This window comes from Salminus brasiliensis, chromosome 25 (genome assembly GCF_030463535.1).
Source record: "Salminus brasiliensis chromosome 25, fSalBra1.hap2, whole genome shotgun sequence".
NCBI lineage: Eukaryota > Metazoa > Chordata > Actinopteri > Characiformes > Bryconidae > Salminus > Salminus brasiliensis.
The window spans coordinates 25947636-25975135 of record NC_132902.1 but is presented as its reverse complement, the minus strand read 5'-3'; the positions used below and the strand labels follow the sequence as shown (position 1 = coordinate 25975135).

At 43.3% G+C, this 27500-nt stretch overlaps 1 protein-coding gene across 1 annotated transcript in view; it reads left to right on the top strand.

Annotated features, from left to right (window-relative positions):
- LOC140547945 (T-cell immunomodulatory protein-like) overlaps positions 1-26769 on the top strand; it is a 54305-nt gene extending 27536 nt beyond the window's left edge. The window contains exons 5-8 of the mRNA XM_072671241.1: positions 3391-3515; positions 10383-10465; positions 13094-13211; positions 22333-26769. Of these exons, the coding sequence (XP_072527342.1) occupies positions 3391-3515; positions 10383-10465; positions 13094-13211; positions 22333-22392 (386 nt within the window). The 3' untranslated portion in view covers positions 22393-26769. The remainder of the gene's footprint in view (positions 1-3390; positions 3516-10382; positions 10466-13093; positions 13212-22332) is intronic.
- The last annotated feature ends 731 nt before the right edge of the window (positions 26770-27500 follow it).

The following is a 27500-nucleotide window of genomic DNA, read 5'->3' as shown; positions in this document are numbered from 1 at the left end:
GTAGATACTGAATAATTCATGGTAGATACTGAATAATGCATGGTAGATACTGAATAATTCATAGTAGATTCTGAATAATGCATGGTAGATACTGAATAATTCATAGTAGATACTGAATAATTCATGGTAGATACTGAATAATTCATGGTAGATACTGAATAATTCATGGTAGATGCTGAATAATTCATGGTAGATGCTGAATAATTCATGGTAGATGCTGAATAATTCATGGTAGATACTGAATAATTCATGGTAGATACTGAATAATTCATAGTAGATTCTGAATAATGCATGGTAGATACTGAATAATTCATAGTAGATACTGAATAATTCATGGTAGATACTGAATAATTCATGGTAGATGCTGAATAATTCATGGTAGATGCTGAATAATTCATGGTAGATACTGAATAATTCATGGTAGATGCTGAATAATTCATGGTAGATGCTGAATAATTCATGGTAGATACTGAATAATTCATGGTAGATACTGAATAATTCATGGTAGATGCTGAATAATTCATGGTAGATACTGAATAATTCATGGTAGATGCTGAATAATTCATGGTAGATACTGAATAATTCATCGTAGATACTGAATAATTCATGGTAGATACTGAATAATTCATGGTAGATACTGAATAATTCATGGTAGATGCTGAATAATTCATGGTAGATGCTGAATAATTCATGGTAGATACTGAATAATTCATGGTAGATACTGAATAATTCATGGTAGATGCTGAATAATTCATGGTAGATACTGAATAATTCATGGTAGATACTGAATAATTCATGGTAGATACTGAATAATTCATGGTAGATGCTGAATAATTCATGGTAGATGCTGAATAATTCATGGTAGATACTGAATAATTCATGGTAGATGCTGAATAATTCATGGTAGATACTGAATAATTCATGGTAGATGCTGAATAATTCATGGTAGATACTGAATAATTCATAGTAGATACTGAATAATTCATGGTAGATACTGAATAATTCATGGTAGATGCTGAATAATTCATGGTAGATGCTGAATAATTCATGGTAGATGCTGAATAATTCATGGTAGAGACTGAATAATTCATAGTGGATTCTGAATAATTCATAGTAAATACTAATAATTGATAGTAGATACTGAATAATTCATCGTGGATTCTGAATATTTTGTAGTAGATACAGATACATTTGTTGGAGATGCTAAAAATCTCCAACAGATGTAGATTTTCATATAAAAATTTCATGAATAATTAATAATTGATTCTGAATAATTCATAATGGATACTGAACAGTTTTAAGGAAAGTTAAGCAGCAACTATTGATTCAGATAAACATGTTAAGATCTCTTATACAGTTTAGTAGAGGTGTGTGTGTGTGTGTATATATATATATATATATATATATATATATATATATATATATATATATATATATATATATATATAATATGCTGCACACAGCAGCAGGGATTTTGGCCCATTCCTCCACACAGATCTTCTCCAGATCAGCCAGGTTTCTGGGCTGTCACTGAGAAACACAGAGTTTGAGCTCCCTTCAAAGATTTTCTATAGGGTTTAGGTCTGGAGGTCTCCAGAACATTGATATGCTTCTTACGGAGCCACTCAGCACCAGTGGCGAATTTGCCATCCTGGATGAGCTGCACTACCTGAGCCACTTGTGTGGGTTGTAGAGTTCGTCCCATGCTACCGCGAGTGTGAAAGCACCACCAACATTCAAAAGTGATCAAAACATCAGCCAGAAAGCATAGGTACTGAGAAGTGGTCTGTGGTCCCCACCTACAGAACCACTCCTTAATTGAGTGTCTTGCTAATTGCCAATAATTTCCACCTGTTGTCTTTTCTATTTGCACAACAGCATGTGAAACTGATTGTCCATCAGTGTTGCTTCCTAAGTGGACAGTTTGATTTCACAGAAGTTTGATTTACTTGGAGTTATATTGTGTTTTTTAAGTGTTATATATATATATATATATGTATGCTTACTCCTAGGTGCAAACACATTGTCTTTTTTCCTCTCTCTCTCTCTCTCTCTCTCTCTCCTCTCGCTGAGTGGAGTCCTGCTGGGTCTGCTCTGTTCTGCTTCATAACAGTTCGAAATTATCCCTCCATACAGTGGATAGACAGCCTTCAACCACCCCCTCCTCCTGCTGATTATAGAGCTGATTCGCTTGCCTCTGTGTGAGTGTGTGTGAGTGTGTGTGTGTGTGTGTGTGTATGTATGTATATGAGCCCATTACAGCCATTTCAGCACCAATATTGTCTGAATACTTATAGTAATGAGTGGAGTGAAGTGCCATTATAGCCCATAACTCTGCTCCTGTGCTCTGCAGCATTTTAAAAAAGGTATGCATATGGAATTATGGAGTGTGTGTGTGTGTGTGTGTGTGTGTGTGTGTGTGTGTGTGTGTGTGTGTGTGTGTGTGTGCAGCACAATTGGAGAAGGTTTTTGATCGAGTGGTGTAAGATCTGTTCTCACATTACAATCAAGAGAGTTCAGCCCAATGTAAACTCAAGAAGAAAAAGAAGCGAGAGTTCTGCCAAACATCTCCTGGAGAAGGAGAACCCAGCCTCTGTAGGGGCAGGGAGGACCGCTGCAGGCTTTTTGAGACCCACGTGGATGATTTAGGTGTGTGTGTAAGAGAGCGACAGAGGAACACACTCCGCGACTCTCACACAGTAATAGGTCTGTTTATGGGCCTGTATGACTCTAATAGTGTTTCTTTCGCTCGCTCTCGCGCACTCTCTCTCTCTCCTCCGCTGGTTCTCTTCTGTTTTTCTTCTCACCTTTTCTCACCTCTTTCATTTTCTTCCTCTTATCTCTCTCCCTCTCCCTCTTACTCTTACTCTACCCCCCCACTTCTCCCTCTGCTCGTTCTCTCACAGACCCTCGGCTACTCTCTCTCCTCTCTCTTCTCTTTTCTTGCTGAGTGACACTTCCAGAGCAGTACTGGGGGAGATAACTGTGTGGTCCGGCCGATACGGCGCTCACACTCCTCCGAGCATCTCTCGTTTATCTTCTTTCACTGAAACGCCATCAGTGATTAAAACTGGATACAGCTGATCCATTGTGGAGTGTGTTAGGGGTCAGTGGTGTAACAGTGTGTGGAGTGTGTTAGGGGTCAGTGGTGTAACAGTGTGGAGTGTGTTAGGGGTCAGTGGTGTAACAGTGTGGAGTGTGTTAGGGGTCAGTGGTGTAACAGTGTGGAGTGTGTTAGGGGTCAGTGGTGTAACAGTGTGGAGTGTGTTAAGGGTCAGTGTAGTAACAGTGTGTGGAGTGTGTTAGGGGTCAGTGGTGTAGTGGTGTAGTGGTGATGTGTTTGATAATCTCTCTCTCTCTCTCTCTCTCTCTCTCTCTCTCTCTCTGCAGCTGGTCAGTTGAGTCAGTCTGCCCACCTCTCTCTGCAGCTCCCCTACACTGTGCTCGGATTGGGCCGCAGTGCCAACTTTCTGGATCATCTGTTTGTGGGCATCCCCAGACCACCTGGAGTAAAGGTAACACACACACACACACACACAGGTGAAGTCCCTCAGAGACACTGATGCAGATGGTCCTCTCTCTGCCTGCTGTCTCTGCAGCACTCTGCTTTCTTATTCTTCCATGGAAACTGGGCCGAACACCAACAGAATAACAGAAGCTGCAGAAATCAGATCCCGGCTCAGATCTATGTGAAAGCCGTAGCATCAGATGGGTCTGGGTGCTGTAAGCTGTTCAGCAAGCTCTGATAGACTTGCTTATCTATGTTCTGACACTGTATGATGCACCATTATCTTTAAACATGGACTAAAGTATGGACATATCAAATGGACAAAAGTATTCGGACACCTGCTTATCATTCATTGTTTTTACCTGAAATCAAGGGTATTAAACAGAGCTGATCCTGCTTTTGTTGGAGTAACTGTCTCTACTGTCCAGAGAAGAAGACTTTCTACTAGATTTTGGAGGAGGAGCATTGCTGTGAGGATTTAATTGCATTCAGCGACGAGAGCGTTAGAGAGGTCAGGATGTTTTTGGATGATGATCACAAGCTCCCCAGCTCCCCAACTCATCCCAAAAATATTAAATAGAGCACCACCATCCCTCCACTCCACTGCTCCACAGCTCCTCAATGCTGGGGGGCTTTATACCCCTCTACTAGCCCACGCCTGGCATTAGGCAGCATGGTGCTGATAGGTTCAGAATCCTATTTTATTGGCAGTACATCTAGACAAGCTGTTTCAGCAATGGGTGCAACTTAAAGTAGCTGAATGCATTCATTAGGGGTGTCCACAAACATTTGGACATATAGTGGATAATAGTGTTGATATGCTGCTGCTAATAATAGTAACAGGGGCGCTGTGGCTGCGTTTGTAATGTCTAATACACACAGTAGTGTCACTCCTCCCTCTCTCTGTCTCTAAAGTCTTACGCTCTCATTTTCACTCCTGTAAGTCTTTCTAAGGAAGCTTCAGCGTGACTGCTGCATCGTCTGACACCTCTCTCTCGCTCTCTCTCTCTCTCTCTCTCTCGCTCTCTCTCTCTCTCTCTCTCTCGCTCTCTCTCTCGCTCTCTCCCTCCCTCTCTCTCTTCCTCTCTGTCCTTCGCAAATTCCCAAATTCCCCAGCGCTACTTATTTGAATTTAAGACATCAGCTTCCTCTGCTGTCAAAGACAACACAACAGAGGTCTTTATCAGGACCCAATTAGAATTGCAGATTTTATCGGACACACACACACACACACACACACACACAAACTTCCACTGTTTGTTTTCATACCTTTTCAGGACATACAGTCATACATCTGTCCAATATTCTAAGCAAAAAGGGTTGGTTGGTCTGAAAATGGGTCCTGTAGAAGCATCTATAAAAGGGTCACTTTAACCACAGGAAGAGCTACTTAAGCATAATGTTGTCATAGGTTTATATACAGTATATAACCTTCATGGTTTTATATAACCAACCTTATATGGTTGCATTGCCTAAATTGAAGAAGAACCCTTTCTAAGAGTATACTGAGCCACTGGTAGAACTGAACACTGACTTTATTTATTAATGTTTATTATAATGTTATATAGAGTTAATTGCAGGTAGACACTCTCACTGACCACTGACTTTATGTTTATTTGGGTTTATTCTAATGTTATATAAAGGTAATTACAGGTAGACACTCTCACTGACCACTGACTTTATGTTTATTTGGGTATATTCTAATGTTATATAGAGTTAATTGCAGGTAGACACTCTCACTGACCACTGACTTTATGTTTATTTGGGTTTATTCTAATGTTATATAGAGTTAATTACAGGTAGACACTCTCACTGACCACTGACTTTATGTTTATTTGAGTTTATTCTAATGTTATATAGAGTTAATTACAGGTAGACACTCTCACTGACCACTGACTTTATCTTTATTTGGGTTTATTCTAATGTTATATAGAGCTAATTACAGGTAGACACTCTCACTGACCACTGACTTTATGTTTATTTGGGTTTATTCTAATGTTATATAGAGTTAATTACAGGTAGACGCTCTCACTGACCACTGACTTTATGTTTATTTGAGTTTATTCTAATGTTATATAGAGTTAATTACAGGTAGACGCTCTCACTGACCACTGACTTTATGTTTATTTGGGTTTATTCTAATGTTATATAGAGTTAATTACAGGTAGACGCTCTCACTGACCACTGACTTTATCTTTATTTGGGTTTATTCTAATGTTATGTAGAGTTAATTACAGGTAGACACTCTCACTGACCGCTGACTTTATGTTTATTTGGGTTTATTTCAATGTTATGTAGAGTTAATTACAGGTAGACACTCATTCCTTTCACTTTTATTTAAATAGCGGTGCCCAATCATTTGCATATGACTGCATGTAATGTAAGTGCCTATGTTGTTGTTATTGGTTCTGGTTCCGTCACATTTCTGTCCTAAAATTGTACAAAAACGAGCAGAACCGCCGGTTCTCAGTCCTACGCCAGCTGAAGAGAATGGGAGTGTGAGGACTGAGAGCGGCTGCTGAAGAAGGGTGTGTTTATCTGCTGGATTATGCAGGCTGCTCCGGCCCGACTCCAGAGCTCCTCAGGTAGCCGTTTCTAGAGGACACCTGTAATTGTAGCTGCTTGTCTTTGGCTCTGAGGCTTTAGGATAAGGGTTCTTCAAGGTTTGGCTCGGAGCACTGAATCAGAGTGCTTGTTTTTTCTTCCCTCTCTTCATTCCGCCTTTCTGAGGCTCCACCACCTTCTGAGTGATCCTGCTTCTAATTGGAGGACTGGTTTTGAAGGTCTTCACACTGCCTGTTTGATTTCGGAGTCAGTTTACGGCTTAACATGGGACTGAAAGCAGGTTTGGAGCGCGAGTGGAGCGCGAGTGGAGCGCGAGTGGAGTGCGAGGAGAGCTCCCTGAGAGCGAAGCAGTTGGTGTTTGTGTTGGAGCTGCAGGTTCAGCAGGCTGAGTGGAGCAGAACGCTGTTATATAAAACAGAGGTCAGCTTTTCAGGCTGAATTTACTGCATCCTTTTAACGGGTGAAATCTGCCAATTAAATCTCTGTAGACGGAGAGGAGAGACAGAATGGGTGGGTGGAGAACGATGGAGGAGGAAAAATATCTGAATCTCTAACTCCTGACAATCTGACCTTCTCTTCTCCGTCCTGATCTTCTCTCGTCTTCTCCTTTCTTCTCTTTTTCTTCTCAGCTCTCCTCCTTTCTTGTTTTTGTCCATTTCTTTGCTGTTCATCTCGTCAGTGTTTTTGTTCTTTCTTTTCTTCTCATCATGTCTACTCATACTCATACTCTTTTCTTTTCTCTTCTTTGTCTCTTCTCATTACTTATTTCTCCTCGTCTCGTCTCTTCTCTTTTAGTTTTTCTTCTTTATTTATCTTTTAGTTATTTTCTCCTCTCTTTTCATCTTTTCACTTCTCTCTTCTCTTTTCCTCACTTTTCCTCTCCTCTCCTCTCTTCTCTTCTCCTCCTTTCTCTTCTTGTCTCGCCTCCTCTCTTCTCTCATCCTCTCCTCTTTTCTTTTCTCTTCTCCTCTCCTCTCCTCTCTTCTCTTCTCCTCTTTTCTCTTCTCTTTTCTTCTCTTCTCCTCTCCCCTTTTCTCTTCTCTTCTCTTCTCCTCTCCTCTCCTCTCTTCTCCTCTCATCTTTTCTCTTCTCTTCTCTTCTCCTCCTTTCTCTTCTTGTCTCGCCTCCTCTCTTCTCTCATCCTCTCCTCTTTTCTTTTCTCTTCTCCTCTCCTCTCCTCTCTTCTCTTCTCCTCTTTTCTCTTCTCTTTTCTTCTCTTCTCCTCTCCCCTTTTCTCTTCTCTTCTCCTCTCCTCTCCTCTCTTCTCCTCTCATCTTTTCTCTTCTCTTCTCTTCTCCTCTCTTCTCTTCTCCTCTCCTCTCTTCTCTCATCCTCTCCTCTTTTCTTTTCTCTTCTCCTCTCCTCTCTTCTCTTCTCCTCTCGTCTCCTCCCTTCTCTTCTCCTCTCCTCTCTTCTCTCATCCTCTCCTCTTTTCTTTTCTCTTCTCCTCTCCTCTCTTCTCTTCTCCTCTCGTCTCCTCCCTTCTCCTCTTTTCTCTTCTCTTCTCTTCTCTTCTCTTCTCCTCTCGTCTTTTCTCTTCTCTTCTCCTCTCGTCTCTTCTCTTCTCTTCTCCTCTCCTCCCTTTTCTTCTCCTCTCGTCTCTTCTCCTCTCCTCTTTTCTTTTCTCTTCTCTTCTCCTATCGTTTCTTCTCCTCTTTTCTCTTCTCTTCTCTCCTCTTTTCCTCTCTTCTCCTCTCTTCTCCTCTCGTCTCCTCTCCTCTCTTCTCTTCTCCTCTCGTCTCCTCTCATCTCGTCTCCTCTCTTCTCTTCTCCTCTTTTCTCTTCTCTTCTCCTCTTTTCTCTTCTCTTCTCTTCTCTCCTCTTTTCCTCTCTTCTCCTCTCTTCTCCTCTCGTCTCCTCTCCTCTCTTCTCTTCTCCTCTCGTCTCCTCTCATCTCGTCTCCTCTCTTCTCTTCTCCTCTCTTCTCCTCTCGTCTCCTCTCTTCTCTTCTCCTCTCTTCTCTTCGCCTCTCTTCTCCTCTCTTCTCTTCTCCTCTCTTCTCTTCGCCTCTCTTCTCTTCTCCTCTTTTCTCTTCTCTTCTCTTCTCTCCTCTTCTCCTCTCTTCTCCTCTCGTCTCCTCTCTTCTCTTCTCCTCTCTTCTCTTCTCCTCTCTTCTCTTCGCCTCTCTTCTCTTCTCCTCTTTTCTCTTCTCTCCTCTTCTCTCCTCTTCTCCTCTCGTCTCTCCTCTCGTCTCCTCTCTTCTCCTCTCGTCTCCTCTCTTCTCCTCTCCTCTCGTCTCCTCTCTTCTCCTCTCGTCTCCTCTCTTCTCCTCTCGTCTCCTCTCCTTTCTTCTCCTCTCTTCTCTTCACTGTTCATCTCCTTTTTTTTCTTCTTTTCTCTTCTCATCGTGTCTCTACTCATTCTGTTCTCATTATTTTCTTCTCCCTTCTTCTTCTCACCTCTCATATATTAATCCCTCTACTTCTCTCCCTTCCTCTCCTCTCCCTTCCTCTCCTCTCTCTTCCTCTCCTCTCCCATTCCCATTTTTTCCCTCTACCCTCTCCTCTCCTGTGTCAGTAGATGTTCTGCGATTGGCTGTTTCTCTCTCTGATTCTCATTGGTGGTGACTCTAGTTGACCCCATCAGTGGGCAGTAGGTTAACTCTCCCCACGCAGCTGCAGAGCGCCTCATCTATTCCATTTACTCGCGCTGTCCACACACGCTTAAAATAGCATCAGAGCTACAGCAAACCCTGCTCAGTGTGTGTGTGTGTGTGTGTGTGTGTGTGTGTGTGTGTGTGTGTGTGTGTGTGTGTGTGATAGCGTTGTCGGAAATTAAAATCTGCCCCCCAGAGGATTCCCTGAGAAAGATGAATTCAGTGTTTGCTGCTAATTGCTGTCTGGAAACAACCTGAAGAGGGAAGAGTTCCTTTGTAATTGATTGAGCCGCTGTGTGTGTGTGTGTGTGTGTGTGTGTGTGTGTGTGTGCTGGGTCATTTATTAAAGCTCCCAAATAAGTGCTCCCTGAGTAACTGGAGTGTACAGTGTGTCCAATGCTTTGCACTAGATGTTGGAACATTTGCTGTGAAGAGAATTTGATTGCATTCAGCCCCTCTAAGAGCATCAGTGAGGTCAGGTTCTGATGTTGGATGATCAGTTCTGCCGCTCCATTTCATCCCAAAAGTACTGGATGGAGCTCTATCACTCCAGAGATCCCTACAGCCCAATACTGGGGGGTTTATAGCCCTCTAGCCCATGCTCAGCATTGGGTCTGTTGACCGTAAGGCTGTTCCAGTAAGGCGTCCTCTTCTATTGGACAGCGCTTTCCTATAGAGATTATACAGTACAAGTAGCTGAATTCACTTTTTAAGGTGTGTCTGCATACTTTTGGACAGTGCCCCAGTTTAGGTGGACATGTGATGACAAAGCTGTGATTCATGACGACCGTCGAAATGCAAAGTTTGGACCGGTTACAGCTTCTCAGCTTGTTTAATCAGCACTGCCAAAAGAACAGGATGGCAGCATGAGTCTAGAGCCACCGAATGTCCGAATGCCATTAAATCCTCCCAGCAGTCTTCCAAAATCTAGGGCCTTTGCAGAAGAGTGGAGACTGTTACTGCAGCAAAAGAAAAACAAACTCCCTATTACATGCAGAGAAGAAGTACTGCCAATAGAATAGGACTCCCTGGAGCAGGTAAACATTGATGAACCTATTGGCACCATGCTGCCTAATGCCAGGCGTGGGCTAGAGGGGTATAAAGCCCCCCAGCATTGAGGAGCTGTGGAGCAGTGGAAGAACTGTGTTCTCTGGAGTGATGGATGGAGGAGCTCCATCTAATACTTTTAAATGGGAGAGAGGGCATGATGAGGTGGGGTGGAGTGATGATCATCATCCAACATCCTGACCTTAATAATGCTTATTTTGCAGAATGCAATCAAATCCTCACAGCAATGTTCCTCCTCCAAAATCTAGTAGAAAGCCATCCTTCTTCTCTGGACAGTAGAGACAGTTATTCCAGCAAAAGCATGATCAGCTCTTTTCAATAGCCTTGATTTCAGAAGAAGCAGTGAATGAGCAGGTGTCCAAATACTTATGTCTTTGGTGAATGGTATAAATGAATCCAGTTCCAATGTCCCAATCCACCCAATGTGACGATCTGCTGCCCAGAGAAGCTCTGAGCGGTGATGGAGAAAAGTGAGCGTTACCACGGAGACAATACACTCAGGAGGAAGAGAGGGTGTTGTTTCCATAGTATCAGCTATGATTATACTCTCTCACTCTCTTTCTCTCTCTCTCTCTCTCTCCCTCTCTCTCTCTCTCTCTCTCTCCCTCTCTCTCTCTCTCTCTCCCTCTCTCTCTCTCTCTGCAGGACATGAGGAAGCAGGAATGGACCGCTATCATTCCCAACTCTCAGCTCATCGTCATCCCCTATCCAAACAGTCAACCTCATAGGTACACACACACTCACATATACACACACACCTTCATGCAGTATCAACACATGGGACGAGTTCCATCATCCGTTTATGCAAAAACCTTCAAATCACAGCTTCACAGGAGAAGAAAATACCTCCTTAACTTTCAGTGGAAGTCAGTGTAAAAAATATATTCAGTTTGGAGCATTTCTTTTGGTTCATTCACCATACAGTCCTGATACAATGTATACAGTGACTCCCAGATTCACATTATGTAGTAAAAAATGTTTGTAGCAGGTTTAAGCAGGACACAGATGTGAATCTTGAAGGGATGGTCCTTAGTTTACCATAAACACCATTTCTATTTATTTATTTATTTATTTAAGGAAACAGGAATGGTAATAAAGCAAAAAGCCAGATTTCACAAAATAGATAAACCAACAGCAGCACCTTGGGATATGCATTGACTCGGGTCAGGACTGTCACTGATCTTCGTCCTGAGCCATGCTTTGGTAGAGAGTTCGACCCATATATATATATATATATGGACAACCTCTATCAAGTAGACATCCCCCTTCATCCCCTTATTCTTCTCTGTGGCTGTTTGGGCTGTTTGTGATCCGATCAGCATCAGTTCTGTTGAATAATACAGAAAGATGACGGGTTATCTAATTAAGGTTACACAAGAGCCACATCCCATTTCCTTATTACCTTATATAAACGTATATATATATATATATATATATATATATATATATATATATAATTTTATTACGTTATTTATTTATTTACTAAATTTAACATAGGAATGCAAAAACTTCTTAAAAGTTCTTAAGAATGAATTTCTTATTTATTCTGTATTGTTTCTCCATTGTAGAAACTAGCAGCACTTCACTAATCTCCACTGTTACTCCGGTTAAATTAGACGTTAATTCTGTAATTAACCATTTAAACTGATCATTAGAGGCTAACAATATTTATGAACATTTTTTAAAAACTTATTGTTCTTAAAGTTTTCCTTAAAAAAAACAAAAAAAGTATTGCTTGAAGGATAAAATATCTTGTATGTATGAAGCATTAGGACACTTCTGAGAATCTGGCCCCAGATCTGTAATGTGAGTTAATGTAAGGAGACGGTTTTCCCAGTGCCTCTGTTGGTCCACCGACCATGAAATGTTCATATAGTGTAAAAAGAGCAGCTGATGCTTTCAAATGGTGCAAAAATAAATTCAATTAAACTGCATTAATGTAAGTCCTGAGCTGTGAGAGCGAGCGAGCGAGAGTGAGAGCGAGCGAGCGATGGAGAGAGAGAGAGAGAGCGGTGTTTTCTCTGTTTTCAATATTTAATGTGTTTCTGGGAGTGTGTTAATGAAGTTATCTCCCTGTCTGGATCATAAACCCAGACTAGACAGGGAATAATCACAGTGGGATACTGCTTCATCCCCCTCTCTCTCTCTCTTTCTAATGTTCTGAAGAAGCTCTCTCTATCCCGCGTTAATGTTTGTGAGCGTGACTCAGTTTGTCAGGCCAGATTATATTTAGTGTTCTCAGGTGTTCTGTTCTGAACAGGCTCTTTAAAGCTCAGTACGGCAGGATGAGCAGAACCCAGTCGCCTCTGGATTTCTCTCTGTTTATTGATCCCAGCTCTATCCTGGCAGTACAGAGTACAGTATGAACACAGCAGTGGAGAAGCGCAGTTACGGTTGCGGTGTTTCTGGCTGGACGTGTTCAGGGTTAAACAGGGTGATGTGTGTTTTTCTGAAAGCTTATTTATGATGGTTGCACATTTTTATTAGTTTTTAATCTTTACCTTATTTTTTTGAGTCTCACTGCGCATCTCGTCCCGCAGCACTGTCCCAACTCTTGATTGTGTGATTTGACCAATGAACAACCCCCTGAGCAACCATCTGGGACACCATAGCAGCCACTGATCAACTTCATAGCAACTACCTAAAATACTATTCCAATCACCTTGCAACAGTGTAGCACCCACCTAGCAACCACTTAGCATCATCATAGCAGCAGTGCTGCTGGAGTGCTTAAACACTGTGTCTGTCCAGTCACTGTCCACTCTCTATTAGTGGGCTAGTGGCTAGTGGGTCCAGCTTGTAGATGAAGCTAAAGTCGGAGACAGGAGCTCTGTATCTGCTGCTGCACAGTCTGTGTTGGTCATCCTGTAGTCCTTTATCGGTGACCACAGGACGCTGCTGCCCACGGGACGCTGCCCATGGGACGCTGCCGGCTGGATAGTTCTAGTTGGTGGCCTCCACTCATACCAGCAGCTCAATACACACTGCTAACACACTCGCCACCACCACCATGTCAGTCAGTGTCACTGCTGAGAATGTAGACCCACCACCCACATACTACCTACCTGCTCTGTGGTGGTCCGTCCTGTGGGGTCCTGAGCATTATAGAACAAACAGGGTAAGAGGAGGAGGCTGGTAACAGAATCTGCAGAGAAGCTGATGGATACAGTCTGGACTTATAGAACTACACAGTGCTCCTGTACGGTCAGTGGAGCTGATGCAATGAACAGTGTAGAAACAGGGAGGTGGTGTTAATGTTATGGCTGGTAGGTGTGTGTGTGTGTATATATATATATATATATAATCTGCTTTGTTGACATGGTCAGATGATGGTCTCTCTCTCCCTCTCTCTACAGTTGGAGTGCTAAGCTGTACCTGACCCCCAGTAATATCGTGCTGCTGACTGCTATCGCTCTGATTGGTGTGTGTGTCTTCATCCTGGTCATTATTGGCATTCTGCACTGGCAGGAGAAGGTGAGCTGTTTATTTTCAATTCAGTTCAATTCAATTTTATTTAATTTGGCTTTTTATAACAAACGTTATCATAAAGCAGCTTTACAGAGATCCGGGTTCGAGCCTCTTTTGAGCAGCTAGTGGCAACAGTGGCAAGGAAAAACTCCTTGAGAGAAACCAAGACTCAAAAGAGGAACCCGTCCTCCTCGGGTCGACACCGGATCATAATAATAAAGATCAAAACAGGAATAAAAACAACAATAAAACCAAACTGAATTAAGAAAAATAAAATGGTGAAGGAGATGAAGATGGGAGTGAGGTGAGAAAGTCCTGCAGGTAAACAGTCAGAAGCAGAGTCCTGCTGTGAGGTGAGGATGAATCAATGCCCAGAGGCACCAGAGCAGGACAGCAGGCAGGAGGGTAGTGGAGAGCCGGGTCAGGCAGAACCAGGATGGAAAAGTTAGCACCGGGCATCTCAGTACATGAGAAAGAGAGAGAATGGGAGGGTTGTGGTAATGGGTTATTGGGAGGGGTGCATTAAAAAGCGCCTGTAGGTGTCCCAATACTTTTGTCCATATAATGTACATGCTGTATCTGAAATGCTTGTGATTGTAGCTACGGTTCCACTCGTCTGTTTGTTGTGGGCTTCTTCTATAATTCGTCCAGCGTGTGAGGAGAACACCTGCATATCCCACCCACTGCCCTCCATCCCCTTCACCTTTACGCCTCCGTCGCTCTTCCTCTCTCTCCTCCCGTCATCTTCTTCTCTCCTGTTGTGTTTTTATCATTCTCACTCCTTTCCTTCCCCGCCAGAGCCCAGGTGTCATATCTTCATACACACACACACACACACACACACACACACACTCACACACACTATCTGACTTTCATTGCACACACACAGGCTGCTCTGAGTTCCTGAGGGGGTGTTTTTTTATGTGTGTGTATATGAATGTGTGTGTGTGTGTGTGTGTGTGTGTGTGTGTGTGTGAGTGATTATACATGTGCTCAGAAAGCAAGAAGGCATACTGGGGTGAGTGTATGAGCGTGTGTTTGTGTGGGGGGCTGAACAGATGGGTCAGAATAGGCAGATGGGTGTGTGTATGTGTCTGTGTGAGTATATATATGTGTGTGTGTGTACGCCCTCTACCCCCCCACAGCACACCCGTGGAGTCAGTGGAGAAATGCCGTCCCTGCTAATTGCTTTCTTCTGTCCTTTCAGCGCATCAAATCTGCTGTTCATTATCCACAGAACCTACCCTCCAGGGTGTGTGTGTGTGTGTGTGTGTGTGTGTGTGTGTGTGTGTGTGTGCCATTTCTGCAGATGAATGAATGAGCTGGTGTGTGTTTGTGTTTGTTCATGTGACCATATTGCTGAACCTGCTTGTAGATATCTACCAAGACATCCGCCACAGACCCTCTTAGGGTGCGTTTATGCCTGTAGTTGGGGTCTCTTGTTCCGGACCAAGCAAGAATCCAGTGATCCTCTGCTAGATTTCAGTCCTGGTCTGCTTCACGTTCATTCCAACAGATCTGTAATCCAGCCAAAATCAGGTGAAAGGGGGATGTGTGATGCTTGTATGGCACAAGGCGGGTGCGTCTGCGAATCCTGTGTTGATAACGTACACTTGCTGATTTGGGAACGGAACTAAAGCTGTAAAATCTGACGCTACTGTGGCTGCATCCCAATTCTCCCACGCCTTCACCTAACTAAGGGGAACAGCAGTTCTCATGGTGGGGATGTGTCGTGTGGTTTGGGACGCAGCCCCGCTAAACTACAGCGTCAGCATCGGGTCTGCACAAAGACTCACACGTGATGAGGCTAGGAGATGTGGACGGTGTGACGTTGGTGGAGCAAGTGGGCAGGGTTGATGCTAGAATTCGAGTGACCGCTGGGCCCGTGCTCAACTCCACTTGTGGATAATATTGTGTTCATACTAACGAACGTGAGTTCGTTTAGAAACAGTGAAGTGTACTTTAGAGTGTAGTTAGTGTCCTTTAGTACTTGTACTATAGTAAAGTACCCTAAAGTACACCAGAGCTGGAAAGGCAGCATCCACACTTACTGTAACACACCCTTAATGTCTGAAATCGAGCATGTGTTTAGTGAACTGACCAGGTTCTTCAGCAAAGAACCTTTAATTTCATAAAGAACCTTGTTTATAATATAGATGTATGAGTGTGAAGAACCTTTACATCAAGTGAAGGAACCTGAGAGCTCTAAAAAAAAAGGTTCTCCACACTCACACATCATGGTTTTCTTTTTTTTATGGAACCATAATTGCCATGAAAACACAGAGGAACCAGGTCTGGTTCCTCACACTCATACATGTCACGCATGGGTGTTTATGGGACCAAAAGTGCCATAAAAAAGATTCAAAGAAGAACCACTTTTGGTTCCATAAAGAACCACGCTTGTAATAGAGAGAGTGTGTGAGAATGACCAATAAGCTTTATGTCAAATGGAGGTTCTTTAGACCATAAAGGGTTCTTCATGGAATCAAGCTATGGGACTGAAGCTGGTTCTATTGCATTCAAAGCACCTTCATGAGAGAACAGCATGTTTGCTAGATGGTGACTATGATATCCCAGGTGGTTGCTATGGTGTTGCCAAGTGTTTCCTGTGGTACTCTCCATGTGGTAGGTTGTGCATTGCTATTGTATTTGTGCCATTGTGAGAGTTGCTAGGCAGTTGCTAGTGGTCTCTGGGGTAAAATGTTTTGACAGGTGGTTGCTATGGTACACCAGGTTGTTAATATGAGGTTGTGAGGCAATTGCTAAATCGTTGCTATGTGGTTGCTAGGATGATGCTAGATGGTGACTATGTTATCCCGGTTGGTTGCTATGGTGTTACAAGTGATTCCTGTGGTACTCTCCATGTGGTAGGTTGGGTGTTGCTAGTGTATTTATGCCATTGTGAGAGTTGCTAGGCAGTTGCTAGTGGTTCCTGGGGTAACATGTTTTGATCGGTGGTTGCTGTGGTACACCAGGTTGTTAATATGAGGTTGTGAGGCAATCGCTAAATGGTTGCTATGTGTTTGCTGGATGATGCTAGATGGTTACTATGATATCCTAGATGGCAGCTATGGTGTCTGTGTATGTGTATGTGCACATGTGCATTTGCAAGCCTCCTCGCGTCTCATGTCGTAGCTGGCAGTGCTTTTGTGTGTGTGTGTGTGTGTGTGTGTGTGTGTGTGTGTGTGTGTGTGTGTGTGTGTGTGTGTGTGTGTGTGTGTGTAGTGTATAGAGGATAGAGCAGCAGTGCTGTTGGCGTTCTCTCTGAGCCATCTGCTGTGCTCTCCTCATTATGCACGCTGAAAGCTGTAATTGCTCTCTGCTCAGGGAAGCTTCCCACTCCACGGCCTTCACTGGAGTTGACACTGCATTAGAATAACGCGCACACATACACACACACACACACACACACACACACACACACTCACTCAGCGGCAGCACCAGTCTTTTATTCAAGGCACAGAGGGATGGGACCAGCACTTCGGCACTTTATGCCCCTTGACATCCGGCTCTGAACAGGAAACGCTCATAAAAGAATAAACGAGCATCAATCTCTGACCTCAGAATCGTTTGATTCGACTCTTTTAAGAAATGATTCACTGCATTTATGACATTTCACACAGCACCACTGTTTGATTCACTGTTCTACAGTTCGCTTGCAGTTCAGTTTCTGAAACCTGATCATTTCACCACCATTCAGTTCACTTTGATTCTTTATGAAATGATTCCTTATTTTTTTCATTTTAGCAGTTTGATTCACTGATGTTTTTTTTTTTTGTTAGAAATATCATTTTGCAAATCAGTTTGAATTTCAGAAATTGAAAATTTGCCAACAATTTGATTCCCTTTGATTCTATATGAAATGAATCGGTGCATTCTGAAATTAAAATCTTAAATGTTGTGATGTGATTCTTTATTAAATTAATATTAATAAATAATTTATTGCATTAATAAATCAAACATTTTACAACTCCGTTTAATTTAAAAAACTGTGCATTTTACCACAATTTGAATCACTTTAATTCTATATTAAATGATTCAGTGCATTTCATTCAATCTCAGATGTCACTTTGATTCACTTTTTGTGATTCTTTATGAAATAATAAAAGGATGCAGTGCATCAGGAAAACTCTTATTTCACTGAAAATTGTTTTTGTGATTATGATTCGATTCACTTATGTTTATAAAATGATTCAGTCTATTCAGTTTGACCACAATCCAATTTCATTAAAATTCCTAAAGAAAGAATCATGTAGTGATTCTTTAAGTGAATCATGAAATCTCAATGTCACCAAGATTCAATTAGATTGCGATTCTTGATGAATATTTCAGTGTATTAAAAACTACCATTTGATTCAGATGTGGTTCTTTAGGAAACCATTCAGTTTTGAGCACAATTAGATTCATTTATTTATTTATTTGACCATAATTGACTCATTTTATTTAGTTAAATGATTTTTTACTGAATGCAGATGTGTAGGAGTGTGGAGAGTGTGTAGAACACAGCGATAATGGAGGAAACGCTGTGTTTAATAGTAAGTAAAGAGTTGCAGTAAACAGCAGATGTACTGTAACACTACTGTAATCTAGAACCGCAGTTCAGACACTGAGAAAATGGCCAGTGTTCATTAGAATGGCAGGAAATGCAGATGGTGATCTATTCTGGCCACATGTCTGGTCAGAGTCGGGGTGATTCACCAGCTGTTAGCATGAAGGACCTGCTCGAGTGCCTCCCACCACATCACCCACTGCACCAGGGTTCAATTCTCTACAGGACAGATCCACTCACTGCTGATCTCAACAACATGCTCCTCAACATGCCCCCCCCCGTCTCTCTCTCTCTCTCTTTCCCCACATTCTCTCCTCCACTCGCTATTCTCTCTCTCCCTCTCGCGCGCTCTCTCTCTTCACTGTGACAGGCTGTAATTGAAGTGGCTGTAGAAGATAAGAGATGCTAACCTTTAGCGTGAGTGAAAATAGCGCTTGGAGAGGGAGCGCTGATCGCCCATCTCTGTGGCCGGTTCCATTTGCATGGCTCCGAGGGCCAACAGGGGAGAGGAGAGAGAGAGAGAGAGAGAGAGACATTCACTCTCTTACATTCTTCTTATCTTACTCTCCACCCTCATTACAACCTCACACACACACACACACACACACACACCGCTTACTGGTTCTCTGAATGCAGGAGGACGAGATCTGCTAGTAAACAAGCTTGACGGGAAGAGCCATGTTTTCATGCAGTTTGATGGACTACCAGATCTGGCTAGTCATGCTGGTTGACCTGCTTGGTCATACTGGCAATACTGGTCAGCCACCTTGCTCATACTGGACATGCTGGTCAGCCACATTGTCATGTGGGTTGACCAGCTTGTTCATACTGGTCAGACCGATAAGCCACCTTGCTCATATTAGTAATGCTGGTCAGCCTCCTTGCTCATACTGGACATGCTGGTCAACCACCTTGTCATGCTTGTCCACCAGCTTGGCCATGCTGATCATGCTGGTAAGCCACCTTGCTCATATTAGTAATGCTGGTCAGCCACCTTGTTCATACTGGTCATGCTGGTCAGCCACCTTTCTCATACTGGTCATGCTGGTCACCCACCTTGGTCACATTGGTCATGCTGGTCAGCCACATTGTCATACGGGTTGACCAGCTTGGTCATACTAGTCAAACTGGTAAGCCACCTTGCTCATATTAGTAATGCTGGTCAGCCACCTTGGTCATGCAGGTTACCCACCTTGCTCATGTTGGTTGTCATGTGGGTTGACCAGCTTGATCATACTGGTCAGACTGGTAAGCCACCTTGCTCATATTAGTAATGCTGATCAGCCCCATTGTCATGTGGGTTGACTAGCTTGGTCATATTGGTCAGACTGGTAAGCCACCTTGCTCATACTGGACATGCTGGTTACCCACCTTGCTCATATTGGTCATGCTAGTCAGCCACCTTGGTCATATTGGTCAGACTGGTCAGCCACCTTGTGATATTAGTCGACCAGCTCGGTCATGCAGCTTGTTGACTAACTGGATGACTAGCTTGGTCCGATTGCTCCTACTGGTAGACCAGCTAAACCATCAAACTCATACTGGTCAAGAGCTAACCTGGTCAGCCATCTTAACCAGCAGCTTTTAGCATTTATATCATTATTGGCAGCAGTCGTGTCTGTATGAGAACATCTGGAAACATCAGCAAAGAGCTAAGAACACAGGCTCAGAGCTGATGAGACTAACGGAGGTTCATCATTGTCAAATCAGAGGAGAAACAGCCAGTGTGTAATGATCTACACGCTCTATGAAGAGGTGCCATCTCCTTCTTTGTGGAACCAAAAGCGGTTCTTCTGTGGTTCTTCATCTGTTGGGATGCAGTTTGTACACATATCTGTTTGTGTTGAACTGGAGCTACGAGGCTGACGTAGCAAAGAAGGACGTTCAGAACTTCAGAAGGTCTGGGCAGAGGAGCTACATGTGAGGGGAAGGGAGGAGTCTGGGAGAATGTGATGTTTGCCAGACTGTCACTGAACCAGAGCTTCACAGTCGAGGAGTTTTCATCCTTCAGAACAAGGGAGAGTCAGATCAGAGGTTCTGAAGCAAGAAGACTCCGAGTGAAGCTCGGAGAAGAGAGGTAGTCTTCAGGTGAGATGAATGTCATCTTGTCAGATTTCTGTGGTTTTCTTAAGGCTCCCATCAATTGTTTGAGAGATCTACATCTGAAGGGACTCGGGAGAGATGAAGAACATTGTCGGATCGTTGGAGTACACGCCGTGAAAGTGTGTGTTCAGCAGAGATGTGGGAGGCGTTAGTGATGTGCGCCGCAATGAAGAGACTCAAACACTGAGCACTGATCCGAATAACCATCACAGAATAAGCAGCAAAAGTTTGTGGACACCTCTTATAATGAACGCCTTCAGCTGCTTTACTAGGCTGCACCTATTGGCGCTGACACAGATGTGCAAATGCACACACACACACACACACAGCTTGTCTACTCCCTGTAGAGAAGTAGTACTGCCAATAGAATAGGACTCTCTGCAGGAGCAGATAAACAGGATGACCCTATTGGCACCATGCTGCCTAATAATGCCAGGCATGGGCTAGTAGAGGGGCTTAAAGCCCCCCAGCATTGAGGAGCTGTGGAGCAGTGGAACTGACTGTGTTCTCTGGAATGATGGTGGTGGAGCTCATCCAGGAGTTGGGGATGATGAGGTGAGGTGGGGTGGTGAGCATCTAACCAACATCCTGACCTTATTACCGCTCTTGTGGCTGAATGCAAGCGAATCCTCACAGCAATGCAATGCATCAGAATGAGTCTGATTCCATACTTTTGACTGGTACAGTAGCTTTGTAGGTTTTGCGCCATGTGGAGTATGTATATGTGTGTGTGTGTGTGTGTGTGTGTGTGTGTGTGTGTGTTTTTCTTTAAAAAGCAGCTAATCCACGGCAGAGTGTGTCTAACACACACACACACACACACACACATACACACACACACACACGTCTTCATCTTCCGACCGCATCTGAAGTGCCTCTGTTCTTCTGACACGAGTGCTTTTCGGCTCCGTTAGCCAGGGGGAAAATAGACACACTCCACTAAAAATACACCAGAGTGACCCTCATAGATCAGGAGAACCAATTCTCTCACACACACTCACACACTCACACACACTCACTGTGCCGAGGGATCCAACGTGTTAGTCACTCATCGCAGCTGAGAATAGACACCATTTTTACCACAGCAAGAGACAGACAATAATCACAGCACGCACACACACACACACACACACACACACACTCTGCCAGGCCTGTGTGTGTTTTATCAGAGCGAGACAGAGTGTGTCTGGTGCAGGCTCTATCTGTGATCGCACCCAGCGGTTCTTTAGGCTGTAAAGTGTGCCATTGTGTGTGTAATGAGTTCTGTTCTCTCTCTCTCTCTCTCACTCTTCTCATATCTCTCTCTCTCTCTCTCTCTCTCTCTCTCTCTCACTCACTCTCTCTCTCACTCTTCTCATATCTCGCTCTCCCGCTCTTTCGCGCGCTCTCTCTTTCTGCCTGCATTGTCTGAACATCTCAGGATGAATGCTCTAGGAGAATTTGTGAAAATCAAATCTAACAACTTTTAACGTTGCTTTAATAACGTTTATTCATTACAGTGAGTTGCCAGATTATTAGGAACACCTACCTACCTACCTAGTTATTATATTATATTATAGCAGTGGACACCCAGGGAGCTTGCTCAAGGGTCCAACAGTGGCAGCTTAGCGAACCCACAACCCTGTGATCAATAACCCAGTCTTGTCACACAGGTGGGAGAATGCACAGTAAGGAGCCTTGCCCAAGGACTCTCACTGGTGCCCAGCTGGGGAGCTGAACCCCAATGCTGTTACCCACTACACTACAGCAGCTGCTTACTTACACGTGTTGGCCACTTTATAAAAAAACACCTACTTCAGCTGGTCACCAGCGTCGTCAGGCGTTGTTATCTGGTTAAAATGGTTAAATCTGGTTAAATTTATTTAATATAGTAATTTAGAGCATTTCTATTGGCCTATTCATCCAGAATTATTTACACAGTGCAGCTAGCAGCCATAAATAATCTATATATGTATAATCTGCATGCACAAACAACTCCACTATGCAGTTAGCCCTATGCTAACGGACAGCTATAGCCGTGGTCCTGTGTTACACATCAGCTTTTAATGCAGAAGCCCTGCAGCTAGTTTCCACTAAGCGAGTAGTAAGCGATGTCGGACAAGCCCAGTTAGCCGGGTCGTGCTAACGCCGCGGTAGCATCGTTGGACGAGCCCCGTAGCCAGGATGGCGCGGTAGCACTGTTGCACAAGCCTGGTAGCCGGGTCGTGCTAACTCCACATTAGCTATGTAGGATGAGGCCGTAAGCTGGCGTGCTAGATAACGTGTGCCGGGAACAACGGGCCCAGTCAGGTTTTATAAGTGTTCAGGTTGGAATGCCGCCCTCTGCCCTCTATTTAGAACCGGTCAGCCCCGCAGTGGAAAAGATGCCGATAACCGGTGGCCAGAACCAGGCCATGACTCAAAGGTGTGTCATCTAGGATGATGTTAAGGCTAAATTCTGCTGATGCTGATGCTGAGCTGTGCTTTGTGTTCCAGAAAGCAGATGATCGAGAGAAAAGGCAGGAAGCCCATCGTTTCCACTTCGACGCCATGTAAGGAACCGGAGAAGACCCTGACGAGACTCACCGTGAAGCGTTCATCTCACTGTAGAGTTTATTTAATAGTAACTTATTGGTGGATTCTCTCCGTCCCACTGGAGAGAGTATTTATGGCTTTGTTTAAACTGAATGTGCAGATTTCTGTTGGTGGTCGACGGGTTTTTCTTTTTTTTTTATATATATATATTTTTTTCTTTTATTTATTTATTTTTTTGATGGATGGATGTTTAATTAAACGTGAGAACATAGACGACCGATTCTCATACATGAAGTGTTGAGTTCCCACATGTTAAAGAACATTTCAGTGCCATTTCTGTAGGTCTTGTTGGTGTGAACTTGGCCTAAGCTAAGTGTATTACTTCTCTCTGAGTTTGAAAAAGGAAAATTGTGTTCTAGGACCAGCTTTTCGGGACGTTTTGAGTATTTTGAGATGGTCCTTTCCTTTCTTTCTTTTCTTATTTGACCAGATTTGTTCTTCTGCTGCTGTATTTCTGTATTCCCAGCTTGTTTGTTCTCCTCTCCTCGCGGGCCGGCAGGACACTTTTGCCTGAAAGTAATCAGTAAGGTACAGATCCACACGTTCTTTCATTTATTCAGGATTTGCAGCGGCTGTTCTCTGAAAGATTGGCTTCGGCGGTGTTATCTTCACTATTCCCACTCCGAGGGAAACCTGCTGTAAGACACAGACGTGTTGCTTGCATCGGGAAGGTCGTTATGTTTCATTTTTGACTCGGTACTGGCGCTCCCTCCCTCCCGCCCAATTTCATGCCCGCACTGGAGTCCACTCAGTCACCGGCCGTGGTCCGCTGCTTCCTGCAGGTTTCTCACAATTACCTGTGTTAAACTGCTGTGAGAAAATCACACAGGTCCACTTTCTGCCCTGAATAAGTGTCCCTCCATCTGTCCCTCATGTCCTAAAACAGAATGCATCTCAATTCTCATACCCAGACTCTGCTGTTTCTCTCTTGGACAAGCTTTACAGAACACTGCTAAAATAAACCATTCAGACTGTAGCTCCGCCTCCTCAGTGTATATCACAATACCTACATTTAGAGAGTTATTAATATTCACCCTAATGAGAGACTGTAGCTCCGCCTCCTCAGTGTAAATCACAATATCTACATTTAGAGCGTTATTAATATTCACCCTAATGAGGGACTGTAGCTCCGCCTCCTCAGTGTATATCACAGTACCTACATTTAGAGCGTTATTAATATTCACCCTAATGAGAGACTGTAGCTCCGCCTCCTCAGTGTATATCACAATACCTACATTTAGAGCGTTATTAATATTCACCCTAATGAGAGACTGTAGCTCCGCCTCCTCAGTGTATATCACAATACCTACATTTAGAGCATTATTAATATTCACCCTAATGAGGGACTGTAGCTCCGCCTCCTCAGTGTATATCACAGTACCTACATTTAGAGCGTTATTAATATTCACCCTAATGAGGGACTGTAGCTCCGCCTCCTCAGTGTATATCACAATACCTACATTTAGAGCATTATTAATATTCACCCTAATGAGGGACTGTAGCTCCGCCTCCTCAGTGTATATCACAGTACCTACATTTAGAGCATTATTAATATTCACTCTAATGAGAGACTGTAGCTCCGCCTCCTCAGTGTATATCACAATACCTACATTTAGAGCGTTATTAATTAATATTCACCCTAATGAGAGGCTGTAGCTCCGCCTCCTCAGTGTATATCACAAGCAGGATCAGCTCTTCTTAATCCCCTCGATTTCAGAAAAAAACAATAAATGAGCAGGTGTCCCAATACTTTTGTCCATATAGCGAATATGTGAGATGAATAAAACACTCCAGATTGAGGCATTTTGACGTAAGCTTGGTTGTGCGCTACAATGTATTATTTTCTGTAAAGTTTGTCTTAGAGGGAACAGCTTTGTGGGCGGAGCCTGAATGGCTCAGAACCACGCTCCTTTCTTTGGTTCTAAACCAGCTCTGAACGGCGCATTCAGAAACAAGGAGGAGACTAATGCTAATGCTAACACGCTAAGTGTTAGCTCAGGAAGGGCTTTCTAATGAGCGGATTAGTTGGATCAGCAGGGTACACACTACAGTGTGCAGGGCAGGGGGTTCTCTAGGACCAGGGCTGGTCCAGTCCAGTGGATATTAGCTTTGAGGCTGTGTGAGGCCTAACACGAAGGGAACGCCCCTCTTAATAAAGGGTGTAAGGGTTTAGTGTAATTAATGGGCCGTAAAACCCAATGTCTAAATCAGCATGGTTTAATTTTGTAATTTGCATATATTTTCTTTCACTTTATTAACATTCCCTTCTCTAACGACCCGCTTCTGCTCGGGCTGGTCTTTGTTTTTGTACTCTGGTGTGAATTCTTACTACTGATTTTATATTTCTTATTTGTTAATGTTGTAATTTACTGGAATGTGTTGCATTTTCATAAAGCTGTATCCGTCATTAGTTCTAATCAGGGATGTCCCGGTCCGATCCAGGTCTTTTAATGGGTCGGGTATGGACTTTTAATGTGCCGATCCTTAGGTGTGCTGTGGCAGAGCTTCACCTGACGTCTGACGTCCTCCGGGCACCATTAGTAGACATGGTCCTCAGCTGCTGCAGAGGAAGGTCTCACTTTAGGGAAGCTACCCCAGACAGGGTTCATCTGTGACCTTATTTCAGTGAGGAGAACCAAACAGAGCTGCATTAGAACTGATGAACCAGCTAGCAGCTTAAACACAAGCTAAAGTTATTAATATTTACCCTAATGAGAGACTGTAGCTCCTCCTCCTCAGTGTATATCACAATACCTACATTTAGAGCATTATTAATATTCACTCTAATGAGAGACTGTAGCTCCGCCTCCTCAGTGTATATCACAATACCTACATTTAGAGCGTTATTAATATTCACCCTAATGAGAGACTGTAGCTCCACCTCCTCAGTGTATATCACAATACCTACATTTAGAGCTTTATTAATATTCACCCTAATGAGAGACTGTAGCTCCTCCTCCTCAGTGTATATCACAGTACCTACATTTAGAGCGTTATTAATATTCACTCTAATGAGGGACTGTAGCTCCACCTCCTCAGTGTATATCACAATACCTACATTTAGAGCATTATTAATATTCACCCTAATGAGGGACTGTAGCTCCGCCTCCTCAGTGTATATCACAATACCTACATTTAGAGTTATTAATATTCACCCTAATGAGAGACTGTAGCTCCTCCTCCTCAGTGTATATCACAATACCTACATTTAGTTATTAATATTCACCCTAATGAGAGACTGTAGCTCCGCCTCCTCAGTGTATATCACAATACCTACATTTAGAGCGTTATTAATATTCACCCTAATGAGAGACTGTAGCTCCGCCTCCTCAGTGTATATCACAATACCTACATTTAGAGCGTTATTAATTAATATTCACCCTAATGAGAGACTGTAGCTCCGCCTCCTCAGTGTATATCACAAGCAGGATCAGCTCTTCTTAATCCCCTCGATTTCAGAAAAAAACAATAAATGAGCAGGTGTCCCAATACTTTTGTCCATATAGCGAATATGTGAGATGAATAAAACACTCCAGATTGAGGCATTTTGACGTAAGCTTGGTTGTGCGCTACAATGTATTATTTTCTGTAAAGTTTGTCTTAGAGGGAACAGCTTTGTGGGCGGAGCCTGAATGGCGCAGAACCACGCTCCTTTCTTTGGTTCTAAACCAGCTCTGAACGGCGCATTCAGAAACAAGGAGGAGACTAATGCTAATGCTAACACGCTAAGTGTTGTAAAGGAGCTGAATAGTCAGGTGGGTCGGTCAGACTGTAGAGTTTAAACCCAAGTTTAAAAAGTTGCTCCAAGCAAAGCAGATCAGATCAGATTAGAGTTTAGTCTGATCTCAGGAACTGGTCCTAAAATAGTGATTGAACTGGGTTTACTGGTGTGGATTAGCAGTAAGTTGTGAGGTTGTATTATTCATAGAAACACAAAGATCAGATCGGATCGGACTCGGTATTGGCCGATAGTCCGCGTTAAGAGACTTGGATCGGATCGGAATGTAAAAATCCCTGCTTCTAATAATGCTCTGGTTCTTATTAACGTCTCGAGGCCAAACAAGGTCTTTCCTAGAGTAGCTTTTGCACGTTTGGGCAGCAGTAGAGCTTCAGCACTGACCCTTTTGCAGGGCAGAATGCGGTCAAACCTCTTAAATGTGTGTGTTTCCACTGTAACTTAGCATGTGTGTCGCCATAACACAGGTCTGTGATCAGGAACTGCAACGTATGCAGTGTATTTTAATTCAGATTAATGTGTGTTTTTTTTAATTGAGATCAAATCTGTCACTGAATGCGTCTGAACTGTCACTGGATAATAAAGAGAACCGGTTGCTTTGCTATCCTGATGTGGCCTTTCAGTATTTCACTCACTTTCACTAATAACTTTCTGAGATTGCTTTTATTTGCAGTACAGCGGGCCTCACTTCCAGCTCCCAGTTATTATATTAGCATTTCTGCCGAATCTGTTTGTAATTGGGTTCGTTTTCTATTAGAAATCCTCATTTTTCTCGAGGAATCTTCCCCGAAAAATGCAGCCGTTGATCCAAGCCACTGATCGCCATGAATTATTCCGAGGCAGTTTCGGCTCCTGTTATCTGCCTCCTAATGCAGAAATTCAACCTCCAGTTGGACGTCTTCTGCACTCCAGCCTCTATCCCCAACCTCACCTGAGTAATATATGACCACGTAGATTAGAGGGTTTTTTACATGCTCTGATACCATCGAGCCTTTCTATCTGATCACACTGATTAATGAGCTGTGCTGAAACCGGGCGTTATCGAGGAACCATCGTTCTAATACTGCACCATCGCTCTGAGATAACCGCCCTGCTTAGCATCAGCTATTCTTACCACACCAGGTGTTGGGCCTATGTACTCTATACACACTGATGAGCCAGAACATTATAACCACTGTACGTTATTATAACTACGTTGTTATAATTAGTGACTGTTATTGGAGTATTATTTGTTAGAAGCCCAAAAAGAGAGGTAGGTAGTAACTTCAGGCTCCTGCAGATGGCGCTGCATGAGGCTGATGAGGCTATAAATACCTGTGGGGTGTGTGACGGG